The sequence below is a fragment of the Bicyclus anynana genome, chromosome 15 (assembly GCF_947172395.1).
Source record: "Bicyclus anynana chromosome 15, ilBicAnyn1.1, whole genome shotgun sequence".
Classification (NCBI taxonomy): domain Eukaryota; kingdom Metazoa; phylum Arthropoda; class Insecta; order Lepidoptera; family Nymphalidae; genus Bicyclus; species Bicyclus anynana.
The window spans coordinates 2,781,718-2,800,451 of record NC_069097.1 but is presented as its reverse complement, the minus strand read 5'-3'; the positions used below and the strand labels follow the sequence as shown (position 1 = coordinate 2,800,451).

Below are 18,734 nucleotides of genomic sequence, written 5' to 3'. Positions count from 1 at the left end.
GTATATTTTATGATATTTAATTTACCCACAATTTCTGGAAAGTTTTACCGAAATGTAACATTAACAGGAAGTTCAATGAAATCCTACAGTGTAGCCAACTGTTGAGTTTAAAAAAAAACCTTAAAATGACAACTAAAAATCCTCTGAGACAAATGTCGGTTCCGATTGAAAAAAGGCGTAGACAGAGAAGGAAATAGTCAACCATAGATACTCTTGTAAAAAGAGAACTGATCTATGGATCATAGATTTACGAGTCGATATAAGCTATGGATGCCGCTTAGATCATGCTTAGATACATATAGGCAAAGAACATATGCATATAGGTGTCAAAGGGATGCCGTCTGTGCTAACTTATTGGTATTTGGTCTATGTAAAATCGAATTGTCAAACCCTATTGACAGAGAATTTGACAAAATAGATGTTGACAAACTTTATTTGTCGTCTGTGTTGATGGTTATGACATTTGACATTTGTGTGATAAAAAAATGTCTATGTCTATTTGACAAGTGAAGTGACGAAGAAGAAGACTTCACTTGTATTGATTATTTTTTAATTTCCGATTCCAATCCAAATTACTAATATTTATTGAGTTTGTTTGATGTTGGTATAAAATAACGTTAAAAATCAAAGTAATAAGCTTGCTGGCTATGCATATATCAGATGATTTTAATATACGTAAGTAGCATAAATCTTATTAAGTTGAAAATTTCTAATATTACACATTTATTTTGGCGATTCATTGTTGCATATTACTATCTAAATTTTCTTAGTTAATTAAGTGTTCAGCGATAATGTTTACGATATCGGAATTAATTAAGATATCGAATCGAATTGCCCATATATCACTCGTCTAAATTAACTTTTTTCCTCCGAACTTCATGTTACAAGTCTAAAACTTGCTCCAGGCTATCTGTTAAAAGTGCATGAAAAACTGTTACTTAAGTCGTTTTTTTTTAATTATTCTATATAAGTTTGCTAAATGGAATTGGTTTTTTTTCTCTCTGAAAATATGTATTTCTGAGTAGCGGGACTGTTAATTGAGTGTGTTTCACTGTTCCTATATCCGTACCCAGAACGTCTAATCTTTGTGCCAAATTGTACCAAAATTGATGCAGTGATTAAGCTGGAAATGGGCACCACAATAATGCTCTCTTAGAGTTTAGCATTTGTAATATTTAATTTTTATGTGTCACACTTCAAGGTCACTCTGATATTGCAATGCCTAATTTTTTATTCATTATCAGGGTATATTTTCGTAGACTGCACAACCACTTGTCACATGTTCTTACCAGTCTCAAGGATTAGCCCATACTATACCTACCCAATAAGTAATGTGTTTTTGTTTTCTTGTATATTTGTTAGTGTTAATTTTCAAACAACAATCAAGCCATGATTTAGCAGCTTATTTACTCAGTATAGAGAGCTACTTGTTGAAGAATCTTTATGATATCTATATTCATTACCTATATTTTTGACTTCAGGGGTGACTCACTGAACAACACTTACAATGGATGGCGGTACACACGTTTTGACAGATACAGTATCAGATCATTTGTATCCCGCACTATTTCAGTGCTTCACTATTATTGTGTGTGGGTAAGTGCAATTTCATTTACTATGGAGGGATGGAAAACTATTATATTTGGTGGATTGGTGGATAGCATAGATAAGAATACATAGACTTGCTGTTAATAGAATAATAATTGCAAAAGTGAGCAGGATGTGACTCAAGTGTTTTGTCTCCATTAGCATATTGGTTTTTTAAGATGTCCTCAATGTCATTGGTGGAAAACAATTTTTTGTGTTTCAAGTTTTCTTTGAGAAAACTTATAGTTTTGAGAGTATTTGGTCTATAAAGTTGCAGTTTCAGACAATAATATTTAGTAAAAGTGTGCAGTTATGGTCAATTGCTGTAAGAGCTTAAATTATAATTGGCTGTAAGAGCTGTAGTACTAACTATAACATAGATAGCTGTAAAGTAAGTATATAGCATTTTTTGTCTTTTGTCACTGGATACGCTAGCAGCGACTCCTTAGTATTTTTCCTCCACAGTGGATTGGAAGTATAAATGCTTATACACAATTTTCGGTTTTCTGCTCAAAAATTTTCTTCATTTCTTCCTTAAGAACTACTTATCATAGCATACTCTAAACTCAAACTCAGATTCAGATAATTGTAATAGCTATATATTACAATTGTAATAATACATAAATGTTATTTTTGTCTTGAATTTGTAATGCATTTTTATTTTTGTATAGTAATGATGATAAGTAACAAATACCAGTTTTTTTAATATCACAGGACTATTTATTATTTATATGACAAAAATGTTATTTTTCCATTAGCTTCAATTTAGAGACGTGTGCCTTATTTGTTGTAGATATGTTGCTGGAAGGCTTAATGTTGTCTCCAAGGTGGAATCAAAAGGCATTGCCACATTTGTGGGCACCTTTGCCTTACCATCCCTCATATTCCTATCACTGGCTCGGCTAGACTTCAGCAGCGTCAACTGGACATTTCTACTGGCAATATTGTTGGGAAAGGGACTTGTGTTCTTCGCAGTCATCATTGTCACTCTATCTATAACAAAACCTATGAACTTAGGACAGGCAGGCATATTTGCAATATTTTGTACACAGAGCAATGACTTTGCATTGGGATACCCCATAAGTAAGTAATACATAAATAATACAGTACATATTCAGATATTCCATAAATTAAAATATAATTTTATATTTATATATAACCACCAAACTTATTAATGGTTTTTAGATTTTTTATTTTTTTTTATACATCAATGAAGTTGCAATGTAGTAAAACCAAACATTTGGGGTTTTTAGAAGACTTTATCCTCTGAAAGTTAATGTGTGGTTAACACAATAAAAATGGTTGGTTAGTTGGTGGTTAACACTAAAAGTATATATTAATAACTTGATTTTAGTATATAAAAATAGTTAACTTGTATTTAAATTATCAAAATTTTCAGTTAATGCAATATATGAGAAAACACACCCAGAATATGCTCTATATCTGTACCTAATGGCGCCTATATCTCTTGCTATACTCAACCCGCTGGCGTTTGTACTGATGGAGATACATAAGCAGCGTCAATATCCACCTGCCGCTGCGGTCGAAACACGACGGCACCTTCACAACTTTAAGATGCTCCTACAGTTGACTAAAGGCATTGTCTTCAACCCAGTGCTAGTCATGACAGTGCTTGGCATCATTGGTAATATCGCTTTTAAACACCAACTGTCTGTTTACATTGAGGGTTTGCTAGATGTAAGTTTAACATATACTGTCCTTACTAATTAAGCCTCGCAACAATAGCTGGTTGTCCTTTGTCTGTACGCTTCATGCTGAGAAACATTGTACATTTCATGTCTGATGTATATTTTTTTTTTAAATCGGGCATGTTAAGAGCTCAGTGCTCTGGATTGTGCATTCCATGGTCTTTGTTATGTTTGCAACTTCTAGCACTGCACATATAGCAGGCAGTTTGACTGTCTTCTATTATAGTTTGGCAAGTTCGTTGATGACACTCTCATGATATGCGGGCGACGGGGGGAAAGACTGCGCGGTTGTGAAATCGTGCGTGCGGGGAAGTGAGGTGCATCAGTCGTGGGTTTATCATTCATCGCTATACGCGCAGACCATCAGGAGTGTAACGAACGAAGTTGCCAAGCTATACGAGTAGCACAATTGCAAAAGTTGTGCAATGACTAGTATGCCTAAACAACAAAAGTAAAGTTTGTCTGTCTAAAACTTTATTTTATAAACAATATTACAGTCTGGTGGCTTTAACGTTTTGGAATTTTTTTTACACAAATGTTATAACATTTTCTCCTTCCAAAGGTATAAAAAATTAGTTCATTGCTTAAGTACAATAGATAAGTAGTAGGTTGAATAGGCCAGAGTAGACATCATTTTTTTTTTGTAAAATGAGATCTAATAATGCACTATTTTTGCACTATTTTTGGAGTTAGTAATTGCTTCATGCTTATTTGGAAAGGGAGAAGTAATTGAAATTAAGATACCACTTAATAATATACAACCGTTTTCAGGTGTTTGGCCAATCTTTCTCCGCTGCTGCACTGTTTCTGCTGGGGCTGCGAATGGTAGGACAAATAACAAGGTTGAAGGGACCGGCGCTTTTGTTACCTTGCGTCTTGATAATGGTTAAACTGTAAGTATCAAAGGCATTGAATCTTATAATAATTACTGTTCACCATTTTGTATTTATTATTTTCAATCTATATAAACAACCTTTGTTTATCAGAACGGTACATTCGTACAAATCTTTTTGTATGAATGTACAGAAATATAAACTATCATAAATGATCAGTGACACTGTCTACTATATATTATAATGTTCTACTCTGTGGCAAAAGTTCTATGCCAATAAATCAAAGGAAAGGGTCAGTCTGTAAAGCTTTTTCGAAATATGTTTGAATCTTTACGTGATTTTTCATACCAGAAACAAGTTTTTAAAGTGTTTGCCTGTATTTTCTGGTTAATCTCTGAATAAACCAATAGCGGTAGAGTTGAAGTATATAGCTTTCACTTACTTCCAAATGCAATGAAAGAGAGCTATTTCTCTAGATAATATGTCGTTGACGCATTTTTTACCAATAACGGACCCGGTGCGCTGCATATCCTTGTCTCTATTATCATTTCGACGGGTTCTGCATATCTTTACCTTACATTCTCCATTGTGTGCCAGAGAGACAGTTCTTACTCTGATAATGGTGATGATAATATTGAGTGGTCCACAGGATAATTCTACCGGTGATAATGAGAGAGTGTGTAAGTACATTGGACGCTGGCGTTAACGCAACCGAGACACAAGCGTTGTCGACATACGCCTTCCTGTACGGCACCATACCCACTGCGCCAGCAGTGTTTGTGTTCTCCAATCTATACCAGTTGGAGATTGATTTGGTAAGACCTTTAGACCTTAATGACAAGTTTACTGGATTAAAAAAATATGCTCATGTACGCATAGCAAGTGTCTAGGACAAAGATGTAATTCATGACGTTTTGGCTGCATATTTTGATAGTATCATAGGACTTTACTATTTTTTTAAGCGATACATCCAATACTTTTAGCAGCCAGTCATCTTTATGTTGTGACATGACTTTTTTCTTTAGTGTGTAGTACATAGTACCTCAATAATTGAAATAAGTCCTATCCAATGAATGATAGAGCCTCAATAGCTCAACGGTAAGAGCTGTCGGACTCGTCACCGAGGGGTGATAGTTCGATCTCCGCCCTGTTGGTCTATTGTCGTACCCACTCCTAATACAGTTTTTCCTGGCTAGCTGGAGAGGAATGAGAAAATTAAAAGATATGGCAAATATTCTTTAAATTAAAAAAAAATAACAGCTTAAAAATTCATCCCCACTTTATATTATGTAGGGGGCTGTAGATGTACCTTAAAGAAAAATATTTTGGAAGATTTTACTTTACTACTTTCTTGGCCTTTTTAAGTTTTTTTTTACTAAATTACAGCTTTCTATTAATAGTCTCTGAGGTAAACCGCGGATGGACAGCTCAACATATAACATTAGCGAAGCTATAAGGGTCCCTGGTTGACTACAGAACCCTAAAAATTAGTAACATTATTAAATATATTGTTTTAGATGGCCTCGTCAATGGTTATATGCACGTTTTTGTCTGCGCCGATAATATTCCTGTCATCCCAAATGATGTCCATCACCAAGGACTACGCGGGACAAATTACGAAGTTCGGTTTCGATCTTTCGATAGTCTCTCTGATAGCGGCTCTGTGGGTGGTGATTGTGTTCTCAGTGACTAAGAAATATAAGAGAATGCCGCATAGATTGACATTGAGCATCGTCCTAACCCAGGTATGTAGTGTTGATACTTTTTCTTGTAAAAAGTCTCATTGGAAACAAACAAATATCCTTAAAGATATTCAAAGATGCTCCAGTATGATGAATTTGGATGGGAAGGGGGGAAACCTCTAACAGAAAGGTAGTGTTGACATATCAAGGAACTCCTTAACCCTTCAGCTGCGTTTTGGGCTCTGCTCGGATTTTTTCTTTCAGTGACATGACTGTTCCGAGACTTGCACTGTGAATCCATTGGCCATGGTTCATCCATTGAATTCACATAATATGTGAACTGTAATGTTTTCGCACATTCTGGTGATCAGTTGATCACTCGGTTAACCATCGTGGTACGTACTACTGTAGCACCCAAGTGCAATTAACCCCTCTTATCCGAGGCGTGTATTTATAGACTAATCTGTATACTACATGAACCAAATATTTTTCTAAGAAATATAACGAATTAAAATATTTGTTTTATTAACTCATTTTAAATTATGAATTAAAAGGTGTTTAAACTGCACGGGAATTTCAATATCATCATCATCATCATCATATCAGCCGATGGACGTCCACTCCAGGACATAGGCCTTTTGTAAGGACTTCCAAACATCACGATACTGAGCCGCCTGCATCCAGCGAATCCCTGCGACTCGCTTGATATCGTCAGTCCACCTGGTGGGGACGACATCGTCGACCAACACTGCGCTTTTCTAGTGCGGGGTCACAATTCCAGCACTTTGTGACCCCAACGTCCATCGGCTCTTCGAACTATGTGCCCCGCCCATTGCCACTTCAGCTTCGCAACTCGTTGAGCTATGTACGTGACTTTGATTCCTCTGCGTATCTCCTCATTTCTGATTCGATCACGCAGAGATACTCCTAAGTCCTAATATAGCTCGTTCCATCGCCCGCTAAAATTTTTATCATGATTTCCTTTTCCAGATATTTCTAGCGATCAGCGTTATTTTGATGGGACCGAAGGGAGTGCCGGCGGATCCTTCGTGGTATGATGTGTTACTGCAAGCTATGCAGATATTCACCACCTACTCGTGTTTCATGTGGACACCCATGCTCACTGTTGGCCTTCTAATGTTAGAGGTAAACACATATTGACGAAGTTTGTGCGGGCTATATGAACTCTAGAATGCAAAGAATGTCAGATATTTTTATGGGATTTTCTTTTATTCATGTGTTGAGGTTAAGTTGGTGCGTGCTTACCTAGAAGATGCTTATTTACTCTGGCTTTGAAGGTGTTTAGATTGTGCTTCATAGTTTATAGTTATTACTCATTGCTAAGAACCATCGATCTCCTATTAAAAAGTGGATGCTCAATCAGCGACCAAAAAACGTCCCCACTCAATGAGTGCCAAACACAACTTCTTGGCACTCAATTCAAGTAGTCGCATTTGCAATTTCAACATTATACTCAATACTTAAGGTTGAATTTGCTCTGTAAACTTTTTCAAACGTTTTTTTCATTTAAAGGCCTTTAGGTATAGTTTTCTTTACCAATATTTATAAAACTGTCAAAGCAAAATTGGTCAGTTTTTAAGTGAAATTTTATACATGATTGTGCGTCCTTTTATTATAAGAGGTCAATGCTAAGAACAAAAAAACTTAGTTTGTCCGTCATTGTTGTTTGAAACCCCCAGATCCGCGGGCCGTGTTTCGCGGCGACGCTGTGGCCGGTGCTGGCCTTCGTGGCGTGGGGCACGGCCGGCGTGATGATGCTGGTGCTGCTGCTCACGCGCGAGGCGGGGCCCATCGACGCGGCCGCCGCGGGCGCCATCCGCCTGGGCCTCGTCATCTTTAGCATCACTTGTGAGTATCTGTGCCTGTAGCCTGACTAGATCCGGCGCTGGCCTTCGTGGCGTGGGGCACGGCCGGCGTGCTGGTGCTGCTGCTCACGCGTGAGGCGGGGCTTTTTCGTATTCCGTAAAGCCCACTGTTAACAAAAATCATGATGTCAACTGAGCAATTTCCACTACCTACACTATGATATCCATGAAAGATTAATTATAAATAAATTATCAGTAGCTATCGAATGACACATTTTACCTATAATCTCATCTAAATCAAAGCTAAGCTATCACTTAGCAATATTATTACTTATTAGCACTCAGGATTTTGATCTATAACTCTATGGCGTTCTTACAGAACAATCCTATTTTTTTACACTTCGTGTGTGTGTGACGCCGTGTGTCAGGCGGCGGCGGCCAAGTCGATGCTGTACCAGGTGCTAACCTCCCGACTACCACTGAGGGCCAAGTTGAAGATCTTCAACACTTATGTCCGCTCGCGTCTTACGTACGCGGCTCCGGCCTGGTACGCGCTGTGCTCCGCGCACCAGAAAAACCGGATGCAAATCCAGCAGAACAAGTGTCTGCGCCTTGCCACGGGAGCTCCGAGATACGTCAGAAATGATGTCATCCACCGTGACACGAAGACGCCCACCGTGGAGGAATTCGTCCGTGACCTAGCATGCCGCATGTTCGCGCGCGCAGACCACGGACCGAATATACACCTCCGCGACATCGCACCACACTGCGACAGGCCACAGAACGGGCGTCCCCTACCTCGGGAGCTCCTCCAAGCGGCCGACCCTGCAGGCGCAGGTACTTACGGTGACGACGAGGACGACGCAACCACCGGACATGACACCGTCCTTGCGCAGGATAGCGACGACATCGCAGTCCGCGCAGGGACCCCCATTGAACCCGGCGCTGCCCCGACGCAGGATAGCGAGGAATCGCAGTCCGCGCGGGGCCAACGGGTCCAAAGCCCAATCCCCTAGGCTGAAAAGCCTCAACCCCGGGAGGGGTTGGAAGAAATCACCGGGGGAGAAAGTTCCCCCGCGACATGCCCGGGTAAGGAGGCATTGCCTCGAGGCCCGTACCCCCGCCCCGTGTACCACGGGTCGGAGAAGACCCGACGTCTCTCTCTACACTTCAAGAATCTGTTGCGATGTAGTTCTGTCTGACGCTCCTAGATGGCGCTTTGTTTTAAATTTTTCAAAGAAGTTTTACTTCAACCGGTCTGGTTTATAGCACACACGTTTTTATTAACAAATAAATATTGTAAATATTTGCCATATCTTTTAAATATGCCCAATATTCCCTTTCCATAATAGTAACCACCGGATGCCTGATACTGTACGTGAGGTTCCGGCGCCGCAGCTCGCTGTTCCCGCGCTCCGCGGAGGACATGCTCGTAGATCCGTCGCCGCCCAACGAAACGTCCAGCCTTGTCGAGAACGCCGAACCTAACTCGCACACGCAATCCGTGTCTAACTTTGGTAAGTTCTTTATAACTCATTCTTATTTTTTAGCTATTTTTATGAGCCGTGATAGCATAGATCTATCTTCGATTCGGAGGGCGTAGGTTTGCAACCGGTCCGGGACATTAATCAACTTTTCAATTGTGTGCATTTTAAGAAATTACATATCATGTGTCTGTGAGGAAACTGAGAATTTTCTTAATTAGCTACGGATGCCTTCCTTCGTTTACTGTTTTAGATCAAAAAGTGTCTAAGCCCCGTTTTCTAAATTAATCCTGTAAAGAATTTACTGACGATTCACTGGCTTTTGTTTGATGGCAGCAATTTAAATTATTCACTTCTTAATTAAATACCTCGCGACGCTTAGTATTCTTTTCTTTTGATTCTTTTGTAGAACTTGCTTTTTCCGTGATTCAATCTTTAATACTTTGCTTGCTTGGTATTTAATTCGCACATTGACATAATACTGTGCCTTGCTAATTTATGAGTAATAATTATGATGAACTAATGAGTAAGTGATATTCATTAAATTATACACATAATATTTCATGCTTTCAAAGGAATGGAAGATCCAGGTAAATATTACATTCTTTGACTTAGAATAGAAGTTTTATAAATTATAGCTGATACCAGTGACTTCGTACGCGGACAAATTTAGATATAATGAAAATCTTCCATTTAAAGAAAAAAAGAAAATAACTTTATTAATACATAATGCCACAATTTAAATTATTCGATAAAGTGACCTTACAAGGGTTTTTCTTTAAAGTTCCGTAACCAAAGAGTAAAACGACTATTACTAAGACTCTGCTGTCCGTCCGTCACATATACTTGACTGGTTTTATTTCTTTTTGAAGTACAGAACTCTAAAAATAAAAAGCCTGTACACAACGAGTGCACATTTACAGGTTGTTACGGAACCATAACAACAACGCCTTCGCCGAACATGAACTGTTGCAGCAGCGACCCCAACTGTAGCAATGGCCACTTGGCCGCCGACGCGCACGACATCGAGGATATGGCCAATAATGGAAGGTTTGTAATGATTTCATTGAGTAAACCATGGATTGCAATAACTAAATAAAGACCCAGCGTTAACTCTAGATAAAGTCAGAAGACAACGTCAAAATTCATCTATTTCAATTAGTTTACTTTTGAAACGTCGCAGGTAATGTTTTCAGATGTGAATCTTGAATTCTTGAGGCATATAGTAAAACTCAAGATACTTTCGTTAGGATGTTGGTCACAGTCTAACAATCGAGAACTTAAAACGTCTGAACTCTTTCTGTTTGTGCGGACTGAAAACCTATAACCCTATGGTGGAATTCGGAGCTTACGGCGCTCACAATTCGCAGGACTTGCGCGTGCCCACCGACGCAGAAGCTCCGCTGCAGTGCAGCAGAGACCTGTCCGTACCTGAACGAGCTGGAGGAGGCGGCCAACGAGCTGGGCCTGCTGCCCCCGGAGCAGAGCCACGGCCGCGGCGGACAGCTACTGAGACACACCGTGCTCGTCATCGTGTACACTCTCACCATGTTCTTAGTAAGTTGTGTGAAACAAAACGGGATTGTTTCAAAGTTATCTAAGCATGCCATCTACTCATAATCTCCTTACCCTTATCCCACTTAAGTGGGGTCGGAAAAATATGTCAATCTTTTCCATTCGTCTCTATTACTCGTTAACTCATCATCCACTCCTTTTACACACATGTCCTCTTTCACACACTCCAACCATATCTTCTTTGCCCTTCCTCTCTTATCCCCTTCCACTTGCACATTCAACAATTTTCTAGTAATATGACTTTCCTCCCTACGCATTACATGTCCATACCAAGCTAACCTTCTACTCCTCAATTTTTCTGTCACTTGCGCCACCTTCAGATTTCCTCTTATTTTATCCATTCTTGTCACACCACACATCCATCTCAACATACGCATTTCGTTCACATGCATTCGTTTACTATCCGTCCCTTTCACCGCCCAACATTCTGATCCATACAGCACGACAGGTCTTACAACCGTTTTGTATATTTTACCCTTAAGCCTAAGAGGCATTCGCAGGTCACATAGTACACCTGTCGCCATTTCATCCATCCCGCATTCCTTCTACTTTTCACGTCTCGGGCCACATTGCCATCGTTTTAAAATAAAAATTTAGAGGTACCGAAAATCGGAGCAAGCTGGTTGGGTTACACCATTTAAGGCAATTTTGGAAGATTGAGATGTACCGCCAAAGTCCAAGAATAAATATCAGTTTTCGTTTGACTGATTCGTAGACCAACACTTTCCAATTTCTCCTGCCATTTTCTCAGTAAATAACTAACTCTCTTTCACTGTGCCTATAGATGACAGAACGCATCGCCAAACGTATGTAAAGAACATCCTATTAAGATTTTGATAAAGTTACGTCAAAGAGGATAATAATTATTTATTGCATTGAATTGCTTACAGGACTTGACCTACATCGGTTGGAAAATAATGCGTAAAGACGAATCGGGCGTTTACATTGAAATAGAGTATCTGGACACCGCAGCCGTGAACGGACAAGCGCTCATCATGTTCATACTCTTCGGACTCGATCCTGAGGAGATGTTGATACCTGCTGTCAGATACCTGAGGAAGAAATGGTAAGACAAAGTGTTTAAATGTATCAGATTGGGGGGCAAAGTAATCCATTTTTTACTTGATTTTGAGACATTATTTAATGTGGTTTTGATTGTCCTATTTCGATCAAATATACACCATTTATTTCCATAATCTGTTGCCATTTTATAATGTCTCTCATAAAAGTCTTAGTCCCTATTGGCAAAATCTCTATTGATAGATTTCCATAGTCTTCTCTTGATGGTAGTTTTTTATCATTAAGAAAGATCTGCAATGATCGAAAAAGATGGTAATGACGTGGTGACAGATCGGGTCTGTATAGTAAATCCATCAAAACACTTCAATCAAGCTCACAGATTTTTTGCTGCATCACTATAGTAGTCCTATAAGCTATTTAAGCAATTGCTTAGGGCATCCCTTCTAAGAGGGCAAAAATATGTTAAATCATGTTACCAATCCCGTCTCATGGGATAAGGGCAAGGGGAACAACACATACATAATATTCTATCTTACGGTAGGTACCTATAATACATGGATGTGGATGGATCTTCCCCTTAGGCCTCCCTAGTGTCTAAGGGCAGATTGCTTAGGGTATCAAGTTACCTTGATACGGCACTGCACTATAGTCGTGCATGGCTAGTACGACTAATTGGAATCATATCTAAAAAGATCCGTGGTTATTTGTAGGTATGGAGCTGATACCGTGGTGCTGCCGGCAGTGGAGGACCTCAGCTTCGAGACCAAACACGTCTGTGACCAGTTCATCAAACACCATCTCGACCGCTGCAAGGAGGCTATCGCGAAGGACACCAGGTATGTCCTTTGATTCCTCATTCTCTATTCTAGGTGAATGATTTAAACGTTCATAATCATCGTTAATATCAGCTGATGGACGTCTACTGAGGACATAGGCCTCTTGCATGGACTTTCAAACACAACGATCTCGAGCCGCCAGCATCCAACGCTCCCTGCAACTCGCTTGATGTCCTCGGTCCACCTAGTGGGGGGTCGACCAACACTATGCTTTCCGATGCGGGGTCGACATCCCAGCCTTGGGACCCTAACGTCCATCGGCTCTTTGAACCATGTGCTTTGCCCTTTGCCACTTCAGTTTCGCGACTCGCTCAGCTATGTCGATGACTTTGTTTCGTCTGTGGATCTCATCATTCCTGATTCGATCATGCAGATAAACTTCAAGTATAACTCACTCGATCGCCCGCTGAGTGATTTAGAGCCTTCTAATAAGGCTCACAGTTAGTGGCTAAGTCTCTAACTTTGGGCGAATAGGACGTTACGTACACACAAGTACAAGTTCACGGCTAATTCAGTTGATTGCCGCGTTCAGCCCAGTCGTACGACGACAGTAAGATCCTGGAGACAAATCTCGGGCTCGGGGGATGTTTTCTCCCCGGTAATTTTTCCTTTCAAGGTGTATTCAGCAAAAAAGAAAGTTGCTTGCGCCGATCTACTGGTCCGTAGATAGTAGTCCGTACTGATCGGAGCAGGTCGGAACTTGTCTGCTACGTTCGGTGGTTAAACCAATATTAAACCATAATGTTCTGACTATGTTGGGTTTCACTTCTTTTGAAAATTATACTGGCTTCCACTAGCAGTGTGTTGACAGAAAATTATGACTGTGCATTATGTGTGGGCCATTATCATAATCCTTTGCTTAGCAAAATCTTGCAGACAGATTGTATTTGAATGATATGTTCTGCGTTAACGACGCACTTTCAGTTCGCACACCAACGCATTGTCTTCATACGCTACTCCTACAAGCAATGTTAACCCTCCACCAATAAACTAGAACATCTGTGTCGCAGATGGCGCATGCGCACATACCGCAACGTGTTCCGCGGCTCGTGCCTCGTGCGCTGGCTCGTGCAGTGCGGGCTGGCGGGCGACGCGCGCGAGGCGGTCACGTACGCGCGCCACCTGCTGGACGGCCGCCTCATCGCGCACGTGCACAAGCAGCACCACTTCACCGACTCGCCGCTGCTCTACACCTTCAACTAGTCGCTAGTGTTGTACCGCAACGTGTGCCCCGTGTGATATTCCAATATTCTCGCCTGAATATTCGCAACTGCGTATTCCAATATTCCCGCCTGAATATTCCAATATTCGCGACTGCGTATTCCAATATTCCCGCCTGAGTATTCCAATATTCGCGACTGCGTATTCCAATATTAGCGCCTGAGTATTCCAATATTCACGCCATAGTATTCCAATATTCCCGCCACAGTATTCCAATATTCGCGCCATAGTATTCCAATATTCGCGCCTGAGTATTTCGAAATACGCACACCGTAACCGTACACGCACATTGCTGTCCATTAAAATTGAAATTACGATTACTGTGTAATGAGCACTCATTTGCACTAACTTCAGATTGGCAAACTTACTTGATATGAACTGTATAATTATAACGATGATGTTTCGTCATTCAATATAAGTTTTAGTAGTTATAGTGTAAAGTAGTGAAGAAAATATGTAAAGTATCGTATCGTATAGTAGTATATTCGTATTTTTACTTGCAACTTGTACCTGCATATTTCAAATATCTCAAAAATGTTTGATACAGTTTATCGATATAGAATGCGCCAAAATGAATACAAATTGTATGTATAAAAATATATATTTATCCGAAATAGTTAGTTGCGTGCGTAGTACTGTATGTATTGCGTAGTTGTTGTCTTGCCAGAAATAATAATACAGGTTGGCGCATTCTAATACTATAATAATAGTGGTATAACCAAAGAAGTTAAGTTAAATAAACACTTTATATTTTCAATAAGCCAATTTCCATGCCTTTTACTATTGATTTAGTAGGACATGGTGTTAATCCAGTCAAATAAGACTTGAAGATTCCCATAGAGCTAAAAATTGGTACAAAAGTTCAGAATGTCCCCATCAATTGCCCTTGTGCAAAAAAAAAATTATTGATGGCATCTATGGGAATTATTGTAACATTACTTCTATTTTAAGGTTTATTTGACTGGACTACATGCATAAACTCCTTAAGCCTAACGTTGGGTTTCTCTCGTTGACTTCACATTGACATTTTAACTTTGACGACATGCAAATTAATTTCCATTGATTGAATTAAATGACAACATAGCTCAGCTATGCACGAACTATGTATGTGAAACGTAGTCAGCCAGGGAGGTACATAATTTTGTGTATTGACCTCTTATAATAAAAGGACCATGTAGAAAATTTCACTTGATAGCTGGCCAATTTTTCTTTGACAGTATTAGAATTATTGGTAAAGAAAAATAATATAGTCCAATATTCAATAAAGTCCCAAATTCAGAGCAAATTCAACCTTAAGGATTGAGCTTAAGGTTGCAAATGCGACTACTTGAATTGAGTGCCAAGAAGTTGTGTTTGGCACTCATTGAGCGGGGACGTTTTTTGGTCGCTGATTGTGCATCCACTTTTTAATAGGAGATCGATGGTATTACTGTTTGGAAAACATGGGACTTTCGGAATACATTAGGATATAACCACATTTAAAAATGTACTGTGATGTTTGAGATACTAGAATCTATGTGTACTACGAGCATATCACTGTTATAATACCAATTATTTCTTTCATTAACATTTATAGATGTAGTCTTTTCTTGTAGTCTCGATAATGGGATCTTACTCTTTTATTTATAATTTTAATTATAATACTGCGTATATACTACGAGTAAGTCCTTTCCTTTTTTTTCGAGGAATTCCTTAATATAAAACTGACAAGTTGCACTTTTTTTTTTAAGTCAGGGACCATCTTGCAGGTGTTGTTGGCAAGACTGCAAGTCTGGGTGGATGTTGTCTCACTTTTGTTTATTTATATACACTAAGTATACAGGTTACTTCAGTATATTTAATGTACTTATTATAAACGAATATCGAACCCCAAGGGATGTTCATGTGATCGAAACTCTTTAGATATGGGTTTGTTTTCATTTTACCTTAAAGAGCTCCATCCAGAAAAATCGTAACTAAAACGTGAATTTTTTATAACAATTGATAAAAAAAATCGCCGAGATGTGGAAATGCGTACGACTACTGGTCATTTGTTGTGATAGCTTTTAAGTTTTAAGATAATTTATTTTTCCAATAGGTACAATATATTCATACAATATTCGTTGCATATATATCCGTCGGTTGAGATTTCGGGGTAGGTTAATTGTTATTCTTTCGCTTAGACGTGTAGGTTATTTTTCAGATCTGTCCCATAATATAGTGCAGTGCACGAACAAATAGACATAAATAATTTATATGTATAATAACATAAATGTATGTAAGTACACATTCTGTTTATTATCAGATATATACTCAGAGACACAATTATCCGCCCACTTTCATATGACGCAATTATATTAAAGTGGGCTGATAATTGTGCCTCTGAGTATAGATAAAAGAAGTAGAATTTCAATCATTTTCTAGCGAAGTAAGTAGTTTACACTTAGAACAATTGTTACCTACGACATGAAAATAGATTACTAATCAGCAATTTTAAAACTCGACTTAGTAGAATAAAAATAATGCGAAAAATAGCGAAATGCATAATTTTAAGCTCTCTCGAAAGATACTGGTGTAATAGTTGAAATAACAAGACCGCTGTATCAACCGTAACTAATCAATAAGATGCATGGTTAGATACATATCTAGAAATTTATACTACTTTTCAGAATTATACAAAAAAATATAATAATAATTATTATATAAATACAATAGAATTATTTAAAGCAAGCCCATATCAATGCACTAGTCGAGACAGATAAATAATAATCGGGTGTCGAGATTGGTTGGAAGCTTATGGGCTGCAAACACGAATGCATTGGTGAGGTCTTCTCTTTATATTATTATTAAGTTTATTCTATAAGTTATTTATATAAAGTTAGTAGAGATTCAAAATGTCATTTTCATTTGCGTGAAGGTGAGACCATGTAATAAATAAAACTTTTGCTAAACATATTTTACTATTATGACACAGGCCTATCTGACATACAACAACAATATAGATACAAGATATAGATTACATTATTTTATAACACGGCTCACCATTGACTATACGATTTTTATAAGCTTTCAGGCGTTATCAAATTGCAGTACATTCATTAACTGTATCATTATTATTCATTTTTATAATTTAAATTATGAGAGGGCACAATCCTTTAAAAAATATTGTATGTTATATCTTATATTATAATAAGTATTAAAATTATATTACATACTTAAAGCCTGACTAACATTTTGCGGGATGTAGGAACTAATTTATGCCATTAGCTTATCTAAGCTATGGCTTAAATACTTGTGGCGCTTACTATCCAGCTTTTATACTGGTCAGGCCGTAAGATATAGCCAAATGTAATATCTAGGCGTACGTAATCTTTGTTTATTTATTTGCAAATTTTTACGAGTATGTAATTGTGTATGCGTGATCTAATGTGATATGTAAAGGCTGTTTTGAGCTTAAATATTTAATTTTCAATAAGAAATAATTTAGAATTTAAACTGTCGTGATTGTTATTTATATTAATTGACTAGCAGACCCGGTCAAACTTCGCTTTGACTTGTGTGCACCCTATCCTTACTCTACACTGCTCTACCCCTACCTCTTGACTCTTAAACGTTTGTATGGGAAATAGAAAAGGGTTGTTTTTGTGGTTTTCCCGGCAATTATTCTAATTTTTCTCACCTTTTAAACCTTCCCTATAACTCCACGAATATTTCAAGACCAAGATAAGATAAATCCATCCAGCCGTTCTTGAGTTTTAGCGAGACTAACGAACAGCAATTCATTTTTATATATATAGAAGATTATGAAACACGGCTAACACTCACGTGATACGTCAGAGGTAGGTATGTCCGACTAGTTTCTAACCCGTACAGTGTCGTTTTATGGGCTAAGAGCCTCGTATAGAATCGAAACTATAGCTTAGCTAGTTCGTTGATGACACACCCATGATATGCGGGCGACGGCGGGGGGAAAAACTGCGCGGGGCATCGCTACACCCCCGCCGCCCTACCCTCCCGGCTCGCGCAAGCAATTTTTTTTTTTATTTACTTGTTAATAGAATATAACCAAAATAATTTAAAAAGTAAAGGTTGCCTGCTTTCACTGCTATCACAGTGTACTGTAGGTTTGCTAGACATAAACAGTTGACCCACATTATTTATATACCCTCATCAGTTATTTAGTCTTCTAATATGTCAAATAAAAGCTTATTTTATGCTTAATTATTTTTAGGTTTCCTGTTATCTAGTTCTATGGTTTCCTACTTTTTGTATGAATGGTCTGGTCGCAATTTAACTAGGCAACCTATTTGCCATGTATCACTGAATATTATCTATCATTTATTTCTTATCACCAATAAATAACAGATGAGAGTATGTATTTCTAATGCCGGATCTTAGACCATAATAAATTAATATTGATAACATCCATGATAGTTTAAATAAATTAATAGACATATTTTATCTTACTATGAGTAAATATTATTCTTGTAATGTCTAATATATTTAATGTATTTGAATATGTTAAAATTAGAAAATGAAATATATACCTATTATTGTTTGTTGCAATCATAAAGTTGTTTTATTTCCATTCCAAAATACCAGATCTAAAATGTGTCCAAGATTGGTAATTTTGGACACCAGTTTCGCCACATGAAATTATTTTCTATCAATGGGGTTGGCCTAAAATTCTAAACAAAACTAGGTAAGTGAGTGGTATAGATGTTCTTTTTATTTTTTTAATCTTTACGAGTTAGCCCTTGATGTAGTCAAGGGCTAACTCGTAAAGATCTCACCTGATGGTAAGTGATGATGCAATCTAAGATGGAAGCGGGCTAGGAGGCGATACGTCTTTGTCGGTAGGGTGGTAACAAGCCACGGCCGAAGCCTCCCACCATCCAGACCAGGACCAATTGAGAAAATCTCAATCCGGGGATCGAACCCAGGACCTCCGTCTTGTAAATCCACTGCGCCACGGAGGCCGT

The 18,734-nt window shown here is 38.5% G+C and overlaps 1 protein-coding gene across 2 annotated transcripts; it reads left to right on the top strand.

Annotated features, from left to right (window-relative positions):
- Positions 1 to 511: 511 nt before the first annotated feature.
- Positions 512 to 18,325, top strand: LOC112044953 (integral membrane protein GPR155). Of its 2 annotated transcripts, XM_024080970.2 has the most exons (16): positions 512 to 675; positions 1,482 to 1,596; positions 2,381 to 2,670; positions 2,987 to 3,285; positions 4,068 to 4,189; positions 4,779 to 4,944; positions 5,647 to 5,874; positions 6,802 to 6,957; positions 7,512 to 7,680; positions 8,990 to 9,154; positions 9,697 to 9,711; positions 10,045 to 10,171; positions 10,492 to 10,678; positions 11,587 to 11,762; positions 12,427 to 12,552; positions 13,563 to 18,325. In XM_024080970.2, the coding sequence occupies exons 2-16, from the start codon at positions 1,508 to 1,510 to the stop codon at positions 13,753 to 13,755; spliced, it is 2,508 nt and encodes an 835-aa protein (XP_023936738.1). In that variant the 5' UTR covers positions 512 to 675; positions 1,482 to 1,507; the 3' UTR covers positions 13,756 to 18,325. The 2 variants fall into 2 exon arrangements, with proteins under 2 accessions (XP_023936738.1, XP_023936739.1); XM_024080971.2 differs by lacking the exon at positions 9,697 to 9,711.
- The last annotated feature ends 409 nt before the right edge of the window (positions 18,326 to 18,734 follow it).